Source organism: Nicotiana tabacum, chromosome 22, assembly GCF_000715075.1.
Source record: "Nicotiana tabacum cultivar K326 chromosome 22, ASM71507v2, whole genome shotgun sequence".
Lineage (NCBI taxonomy): Eukaryota > Viridiplantae > Streptophyta > Magnoliopsida > Solanales > Solanaceae > Nicotiana > Nicotiana tabacum.
Window position 1 is genome coordinate 10988060 of NC_134101.1, and position 10158 is coordinate 10998217.

The following is a 10158-nucleotide window of genomic DNA, read 5'->3' on the forward strand; positions in this document are numbered from 1 at the left end:
CGTCAGTCGGATGTTGGCGTTACCCAACAATTTATGTTATAATGGCAAATGCAGTAATTACTAATAAATTTCTATGATAATTAAACTTAAATCTAGTGGAGAAAGAGAGGGGAACAAAATCTTTGGAGATGAGGGGGTTAAATTAAAGAAGGCACCTGAAACTGCAAAGGTCTGACGTATATTTGTATTCTGCAGTTTAAAGACACACGTGAGATTATATAGACTTGATACGAAAATAAAGGGGGACCAGATAAACTGCTACTCCACAGTTTTCCATTTCAAAATTCTGAGTCCAATGACTATCAACTTTGTACTATGCAATCGTAACATATATATCTGTGTAAAATAGGAGAAAATACATGATTAATGTTGTCTTATGCAAGATTAACTAAAATCCCAGGAAAGGAACATCATTATTGTAGCATCTCAGAAAACATAATTAAATAGATTAAGTAGTGCCCTAAAGAGTATTTACCGAAAGAGGAAGAATTTTGCGCTCCCTTTTTTTTTTATATGTCACGGAATCGAAACACAAAAACAGCCGCTAATGCGAGATATTTTGAACACTCTGACCTGCCTTTTTATGACCCCTAACGTAGTTTGCATTCTTTCAATTGATTAATATTATGCACAGAGAAATTCTTACCGTCATAGATGCAACTCAACTGTCATAATTCACAATTACGTACTGTACTGAACTAGAAGAGAAAAATAAGTTACTATAGTAGGTAAAAATTAAAATTAATGAAAAGGAATCCGGAAAATAATCTGTACTATTCTGTTGGATTAGTAGCAGTAGGTAGCGGACCAATAGCAGCACCGCCACCACTGCTATCACCAGCATTACCTCCACCATCTCCGCCACCACTACCACCGCCTTCTACTGCAATAACACCGCCGCGGCTAGCGCTGCTGCCAGCCGTGACCGAACTGGAACTTGGCCTTTTCCGTTTCTTCTTTTCATAAGGTATTCCTCTAGCTTTAGCTTGACTTTCTCTAACTTCCCTTAAATATATTCTAACAGCTTTAGCACCAAAAGGATTTGATTCAGGCTTTCCTCCATTTTCTTCATAAGCAGCTCTTAGCCTACCAATTAGTGCGTCAAGGCTACCCCAAGCCTGTTTCAACGGACAAGCACATGGTGCTGGTGGATTCGGGTGCCCGAAATAAGGGCACCCGGTCACGTGCACTTTCGTCTTCCCGAACTGATCGAGGTATTTTAGGAACTCGATCACGTGAGCTCCGCTGCAGCGGGCTAGGGTTAACGGTGGTTTGTGGTTCCTTAAGTACTGTAAGAAAGTGTTCCAATCTCGACGCTTTTGTGACTCGTACCGGCTCGGTGGTGCTGCAGGAGCCGCAGATCCTCCTGTTGAAATGTAATTATTAAGTAAATAAAAGTATATATATTTTCTAATTAACCGTTTAAACTTTTAATTTTTAAATAAGGTAATTATACAATTCAATACCTTCACTCTCAGTGATCCGACCACTGGCAGTTGCTGATGATGGACCCTCTCCTCCTCCTCCTCCTCCTCCTCCTCCGTTATTGTTCGGGTTGGATGCTCCAACCCTGGATGTAGAATCCATAAAATACAATCAATATAATATGTTAGTAGGAGTTGATTTGCATCCAATCCTTAATAGCGAGAATCCATTGTAAGAGAGGGAAGCTTTACATCCTTGTTTGGCAGTTCGCTAAGCGAAAAGTCATGATCGGAAAAGCCCTGCACAATAAATCAAGTGTCTATACTAGTTCTAGTACTGGATACTAAATAATTAAATAGGTCTGTCACCGATGACATAAGATCCTTCTCTGCTTGTCTAACTGCTCCAAATTGTCATATGCTAAATAAGATAAGGAAGACAAGTCAAAGCTGAAAGAAAGCCTTAACTCGAGAAATAGCTAGAGAAACAAGAGCAGCAAGACAAAAAGTGGTCTCACGCTATTGCAATTTAGCTCTTGCTGCCGTTTGATTCTACAATTGTAATCAAATTAAGCTAGCTAGCTCTGATCTTACTAAGGCTAGCTATCTGGGAAAGCTAAGGGAGATATATTGTTTTAAGAAAAAGATAGTGTAGAATTATTTGGAGCAGTTTTTTTGTGTGTAGATTATGGGTTTTCCAAGAATAGAACAAGTTGAGGGGTTTCAAAGTGAGAATAATAGCTGATGATGGGACGTAAAGGATCGGAGAAGAAGAAATATAAGTGAATGTGTGAGAGTTTGAAGTGAAGAGACTGTTTCTTTGAGTTCAGAGAAAGAGAAAGAGAAAGAGAGAGAGAAATAGAAGAAGAAACATGGAAATTAGGGGAAGAAAAGGAGTAATTGAGGTGGTGGCCCCGGGCGGAGGAGACAGGGGTTTACTATTCACATCACTGGCGGCCCCGCCACTCTCTCTTTGCATTTGCACTGTTTCGTCATCTTGTCTTCTATTGGTATAATCCAATGTATTCCCCCCATCTGTACCATTCTTCTTGACAATAATAATAATGGTTTCCCCCATTTTTTTTTATTTTTTTTTGAAGGGAGCTTTAACTTTCTGGTAAGGTTAGTGTCATCTAATCAGGAGGTTATCGGTTCGAGCTGTGAAAATAATCTTTTACATAAATGCAAAGTAACATTGCGTACAATAGACCCTTGTGGTCCGACAATTTCCCCCATTTTCTTTTTTTGAAGGGGAGCCTTGACGTAACTGGTAAAGTTGCTGCCATGTGATCAGAAGGTTACAGGTTCGAGCAATGTAAACAGTCTCTTGCATAAATATAGAGTAAGGTTGCGTACAATAGACTCATGTGGTCCGGCCTTCCCCAAATCTCACGCATAGCGAGGCTTAGTACATCGAGCTGTCTTTTTTTTTTTTTGCATCCAATATTCAGTATTTGTATTGGACCAGATTAAATATGAATTCCTGTCCGGAAGTCCCATATTAGAAATAAAGCGTTAAATCTCCGATTAAAAATTATTATAATGATCACTTATATTGTGGGGTGAGTTTAAAAAACCCGTTAAATATAAACTTAGCATGTGTGTTCTCCACCGAATATTTAACAAACTTTATATTTGATTTAACACAACAATGAAAGATTAAGATTTAATGAGAACTCACATTTAGATGACAAGTTTTTGTAATTTCTGCTATTTATTTTTCTCTATTTCTTCCTAAATTATAATTCATGCATAATTTAATTAGTAAAGAAAAAAAAGGTTGGGCTCTCTTCTAGTAATATTTTCTTTAAACATCAAGAGGGAATATAATATACGAATTTGTTAGCCTCAAAATTATACTATAACAAACTAGAAGCTGAAATATTTTTATTCTAACCCCACTTCTGAGGGAACAATTAAGAACTTGTAACATATCTACAAAAAAAAGTTTATTAATTTACCAAAAATAAAAAGTTCATTATGAAATCACACAGAAGGAGATTTATCAACATTCTAGCATTGCAAAGTGAGAATTAGTACTAGAATATAAGGCCTTTCAAATTTATAAATTGTTTTTCCTGGGGTAGATCAATAAATAGATCCTATGAATCTAAGCAAGGCTGTGTCATATCAGAGTTGCTTTTGAATTAGCTGTTACTACAAGGTACGTAGTGGACAGGTATAATCTAAAGTCAAAAGTTCCGAATAACACTCTTGATAATGAAAGGATTAATCATGTTTTATGTTTTTTTTTTTTTTTTTTTTGTGTGCGCTCGATGGTACTCGTTTTGAGACCTGACTAATTATGATTTGTTATATCGCATGCTAATTTGATGGTGCAAATATTCATTAATTAGTTTACTCCAAAGGTAGTCAGAATTTTAGATCACTAATGTGCAAAGTACCACACTACAGACTATTTATTTACATGGATATATATAAACTTCAATAGTTTCGAAAAACAATTGATATAAACTATACAACAATATGTTTTTTCTTAATTCTTTTAACGATATATATATATACACTTCATAGTTGAAAAGCTGCGAAGAGCATCACTCGATCAGACAATGACGATATTAAGAAAAAGAAATACTCTGATTAATTCCATGATAGCAGAAATATTCACTTTTCACTTTTGTGTGAAACTAAACTGAGCAGAGAATTTATAGGAGCTAGTAAGATGGTATAGATGAATATCCAATCTCACAGTAAATAATCGCTCGGTATAGATATTCCTTCCGTTTAGGAAACATAAGAAAAAGTATAATTAGACAATTGTGTTGTAGAAATCCATCAATAAAATTTAATTTGGGGTAGCAGACTAATTATCATTACTTTATATTATTTGGTATTTCTTTTTTGCTATGCTTGAGGAACTCTATTGCTTGGGCAGAGCTAGAACTTGCTTATGAGTTCAGCTAAGATCCAAATCTTCTAATATCTTAAAATATTCACTTAGAGCCTAATAATTTAAGAGAACTAAAATTCTGAACCTATACACTTTAAATATTTTCTATGTTCTGGCTAGGGGTGTTAATGATTCGGTTCGGTCAGTTATTTTATAAAATTTGTACCATATCAATTTTTTGGTTATTTTATTATATATAACCAAAATTAGACTTTTCGAAATCGTCTCAATCATGTCGGTTTCTTTTCGGTATCGGCATGGTTTTGTTAAATTTCGGTATTTTTTAAAAAAGTGATGCAAAAGTCACTAGTAGAAGTAGAATGCAATAACAAACGTATTTTTATACGACTTAGCAAAACTCTCTAAATATTTTTATTATTCAAAGAGCGATGAATTCAAAAAACATGAAATGATGGCTAGAGTTAGATCCATCAATTATTCCACAACAGCGGAAAAAAAAACTAAATAAAGACAAAAAAAATATAAATCACACGAGTGAAAAGATATTAACCAAACTGGGACGACTCAAGAATAAAGTCTATGTAACATTTAATATTCAAAAAAATAGTCTAAATCATACGAAAAGAAACATAATCAATACATCATAGTTTGCTACTCATAATCGCTAGAATACCTTGTGTCTTGCTAGTGATATGCTAAAAATAATTTAGTTTCAATAGGAATAACATAATAGGTTTGAGAATTAGGATTTTGAGTTTTAATTACTTGTTGGCTTATAACCGTTTTCATAATTCCAAGGCGCAAGGAAAAATTTAATACTTTATTATTTTTAAACTTAATATATAAATTTATTTTTCACATGTAAATTTATTTGGTACGGTTCGGTATTTTTTCGATTTATTTTCATAAAATTAAATATCTACCCTAATTATCGATATGATTATATAGATTTATATAAAAATCTATAATTTTATTAAAAGAAACCTAAAATTTAATTCGATACGGTACATTTCGATCGGTTTAGTTATTTTTTAAATATACATTGACCACTCTACCAATATAAATATTCGAAACAATAGTGAAGATTTTTTCTTTAATTTTCTTTTAAATAAATTTTCACATAACCATGGGTTCTTTGAATGTGGTACGATGTGGTGAACATAGAACTGCTCAACGGCTAATTGGCTTCTTGAATTGGTCAAAGGAGTGGGGCCATCCGTACGAACTTACTTTTGCAGTGGGATTCCAATTGTCAAAATTGTCGACGGCAATATGGAAGTGGCATATTTTAGCTCTTTGTAGCAAGTAATTTACTACGGTATACTTTGTTTTAAATAACTTGAAAAGTTGGCATTGTAAAAAATATAAATATTAAACCTTTCGAATTGCCGAGTTGGTTTAGATGGCGGTCATCTATACGGATGACCTGAGATCGATTCCCCCCTCAATACATTATGGGTTGAGCATGTCGCACAAGGCTTGCTTAATGCGGTTTACATCGCCTGTGTGGTTTGCAGGCTATTACACATGAGAGGTTTACCCAGTGCGCACAAAATGCTTATCACAGAGCGCTCAACCGAAGTGCAGAGGCTGTGACAGAGGTTGTAGCGGCTATGAGTTTTCCCTCTTATCAAAAATAAAATAAAAATATATAAATATTATTATCGGTAATAATGCATTAGTCCCCCAAATATGTGATCGTGTTAGTAAATTCAATTAGTGTTTAAAATGATTGATGTTTTAGAAAGAAAAAAGTCATCTAGAGTAGTATTTTTGTTGAGATCTACACTCATTGTTTCAATTAGTTGAGTGTTTATTAAGTAGAATGTTTAAAGAGAAATAAAAAATAATTTATATAGATACTGGTATATGATTTTATGCTATTAACGTCTTCTTTAAGTGGTGTGCAAAAGTTCGATAGTTATATGACTAATTACAAATGTTTTTTAGTTATATAACCCACTTTATAAAAGATCTTTATGGTAAAATGCAGAAAGATCGATAACAAAAGACAGTCTGGTGTATAAAGTATTCCGCATTCACACAAAGTCGGGGAAAGAGTCGTATCCAAGGAGGTGTTGTAAGCAATCTATCCTAGTACATGCATCAGAGGCCAATTCCACGGCTCGAACCTGTGACCTATAAGTCATACGGAGACAACTTAAATATTGCTCCAAGACAGAAAGATCAATAATATTAAATGCAATAAAATATTTATAATATCATTTTCTTCAGTTCAAATTGTAACGATTATTATTTCGTACAAATTCCTTCTTAAAAAAATTGTACCAAAAGCATATGTTACTATACTCTAAAAACAAAGAGATGTGTTGGGGTGGGTGGTGAGGACTTGACGGTGAGTTAATGCCAAAATTGTCTTCTGGAAAATGAGGCATCTCGTGTGACTCTAATTAATTGCACATCTTGTTTTTCCCATTTTGTCCATTTCCTATCTAGCTTTGAAATCCACACGAAATTTGTACTCATTATATTTATAAAAAAAAAAATTGACATGGCATGAGTGTAACATTTCAAATGACAAAAATAGAAATACTATTCATCGACAACTTGGAATTTCTTTTGTGAATTTTTTTATTTTGGTTAACCTTTTTTTGTGAAAAATTATTCGTATAGAAGTTGTTTCAAGAAATTTTTATTCTCCTTTAATTTTGCGAAGCTAGTTAAATTCCTACAGTTTCAATGCAAACATATTATACGAAAGTTACATTGAGCTCACTTTAGCTTAAAATTTTCTGGTAATAACATGACAATTATGATAATAATCAAATTAAACATACTCCAGTAGTATCTAATTGCTTAATCATCATTCATTTTTTTGACATTTTATTGATAACATGTCAGTTGTTATTTTTATTAAGCTATTAATTAATACTTATCATAAAAAATTTATGTATATTACAATAATAAGTAAGCTAGTTATTTTTAAAAAAACTTACACTATCAGTTAATAACACTTAAATTCTTAATTAATACGACGTGGGAGATACACAAGAATTAACATAAGCTACTTGAATATATGTGGTAAATATAATAGTGGCTTCATCGTACAACATTTGTAAAATCTCCCTTTCATAATTGTCTTGGCATATATTATTTTGCCTTAAAAAAAAGGTATCCAATGCTTCATCCCATTAACATGAATTCTTATTAAATTTACATTGTGTACAAAAAAGTCAATTTAATTCCCAACCCCACAATTTCTTAAATTATAATCTAGGAAAAGATTTAATCGACTTTCAACGCTAATTATGCCTTGACGTTAAAGGGATTCCTTCTAATCATTCATCTCCTTACGCAATTAGAACTAGCTTTGAAAATGAAAGTTCTCATAGGGTATATCCTAAATAGCCTGATATATGTATTATAGCATTAGAATTAAGATAGTGATAGAGTACAATTATTATAAAGTTGTTATTGTTATAATTAATTTTTTTTATAAGGATGATAGAGTACAATTATTTTAAAGTTGTTATTATTATAATTATTTTTTTAAAAAAATAGGTACTCATTTACAAGGGAAAGAAAAAAATAGTTTAATGAATGACATTAGCAATATTAATAGTGACGATGATGATCATAATAATTAAAGCTTACATCAAGAAATCTCTTCGGATTAATTAAACTATATGTTAATGATAGAGAACGATAGAAGTTTTCAGTATATTACATCATGACAAGGGGCCTACTGTTAATATTAAATTTCTGCTACTTCCTTTAATTATGAAAAGAGAAAACTCTTTTACAATTCAACCAAGATTGTTTAGTAGCAGTTTTCAGGTTATGTTTTCTGAAATTTAATACCTTTCTGTTAATGTATATAAGAGACTTAGCATATGTAAAAATATGTAAGTGATTGTAATTTGAAGGATGGATTTATAGCCTATTTTATGGGCACGTGAACTCATGATCTTCCGTCAAATTAAGTATTTTATGTACATATTTGCTAAAATTGATTCAATATTATCTGGTGACACTCAAAGAAGCTAAATGATGCATTTGATTGAATGCTTAATTATTTACTTAGAGGAGTAGGGATCAATTTTCATTTAATACTCTTTTTTCTAAGTAAATGGGAACTCATGATATATATTAATGTATGAATTATAACCTTTTAACCGCTGAATTATTCCACAGGAACTCACACCAGATTTTTTTTATATTGAAATTCTCATCTTTCTTTGCTAATTAAAGTATTGATATGAATACAACGAATAGGACAAAAAGTGAACGTATGTAATTGGTCTATTTATTACTCCCCATCCACTATTCATGCCCATGTTCCCATTGGGATGTTGGGTCTATTTCCAACTGATTGTGACCCAAACCTCGTGAAAGTTAGCAATGCTAGATCGCTCGTAAAAAATGGGGCGGCTCAATAAATACGGAGGCCTAAAATAAAAATTCAATGAGAGGCTATTTTTTTATATAAAAGAAAAAATTCATATATAATTTCATTTAAATTCTGTATTTCTAGTTTTTCATATGCAAAGTTATTAATAATTTTATCTAATCTATTTAATTTCTCTTGAGATATACACGTTGTGGGACTATATTAAAGTTTTAACCTTTTTTGAGTTATGAATTAATAATCGAATCTTTTCTCAATTTATGGTCTAGAGAGTGATTCCCAAAAAGACATTTTTTCTCAATTTATGATCAACAATTTAATCCTACTTTTTTACTATGAAAATTTATACTTTCTCATTTAAAACACTAAATATTCTTCTAAAAATAAATTAATATATAACCTATTAGAAAATTTTGGGGCCCCAAAAATTATGAGGTCCAAAGCAGCTGCTTTAGCAGCCTTACCCTTGGGCCGGCACTGGTAAAAATCAGAAATAGCTAGATTTATAACTGATAATGAAAAAATAGTCACAATTTTAAAAGTAATCGAAATTTAGACACTTTTTCATGTAAAGATAAAATCAGAACAAAAACACCCTTAAAAATCTGGAAAAATTCCAGCATAATATGCTGAAATTTCATAATGTGCTGGAGTTCCAACATAATATAGTCAAATTTCTCTATAACAGCCTCGTTTGTTCCGAATATTTTTGGATGTTATAGAGAAGTGCTGTTATAGAGAACATATATTATAACATAACATAAAAATTAGTTCCAAAAAAGCTTGGCTTTTATAGAGAAGTGTTGTTATATAGGGATGCTGTTATAGAGAGGTCTGACTGTATGCTGAAAATTTATACGCAGGAGCTCCAATGTCCATCATATTATGTTGGAACTTTCCGTGTGCTGGAGTTCCAATATAATATGTTGGAAGTTTATACGCAGGAGTTCCACAATTCAGTATATTATTTAGGAAATTTCCGTGTTTAAGTAAAATAATGGCTATTTTTCAATGACTTTGCAAATACGAGCTATTTTTCAATTATGAATCCGAAAACTGGCTACCCCGTGCTATTTTCACGAGATAACTATGTGAGTTATATATTCTGTAAGAAATGACATACTATCATTTAATATTTTAGCAAGTTACGAATTAATATTTATGGTATAAACTTAATTAAACTCATGCTATCATTTCCACAGCCACAAGCAAATGATAAAAGAAACTGCTACAGCACTTAGTTTATTTGGGGCCTTGATTTTAATATCATTCTTCTTTTGGACCATTTAATTAACTTCTCATTTACATTAAATATCAATTAGAGCCTACACCTAGTATTAGCTGTGACTAAGGTCATGATCAAATATTTGAGGACACCAAAAAGGTTCAGTTTTCTTTATATTATTATTATAAAGGTCAAAAGAAAATATAGGTAGTGGAATCTAAACGTCCAACTTCCAGATATCAATCAAGAGTATAGTTATAAACTCACT

General features: G+C 32.1%; 1 protein-coding gene across 1 annotated transcript; it reads right to left on the reverse strand.

Annotated features, from left to right (window-relative positions):
• Positions 1 to 622: 622 nt before the first annotated feature.
• On the reverse strand, positions 623 to 2252 carry LOC107775078 (protein LIGHT-DEPENDENT SHORT HYPOCOTYLS 5). Its single transcript, XM_016594751.2, has 2 exons — positions 1467 to 2252; positions 623 to 1366 (listed from the first exon to the last, which is right to left on the reverse strand). The coding sequence occupies exons 1-2, from the start codon at positions 1585 to 1587 to the stop codon at positions 774 to 776; spliced, it is 714 nt and encodes a 237-aa protein (XP_016450237.1). The 5' UTR covers positions 1588 to 2252; the 3' UTR covers positions 623 to 773.
• Positions 2253 to 10158: the final 7906 nt, after the last annotated feature.

Excerpts from the sequence above, each read along its gene's own strand:
- LOC107775078 (XM_016594751.2), bottom strand. The coding sequence starts at position 1,587 with ATGGATTCTACATCCAGGGTTGGAGCATCCAACCCGAACAATAACGGA. Across the intron at positions 1,367-1,466 it reads TCGGATCACTGAGAGTGAAG|GAGGATCTGCGGCTCCTGCA; the intron begins GTATTGAATTGT and ends ACATTTCAACAG.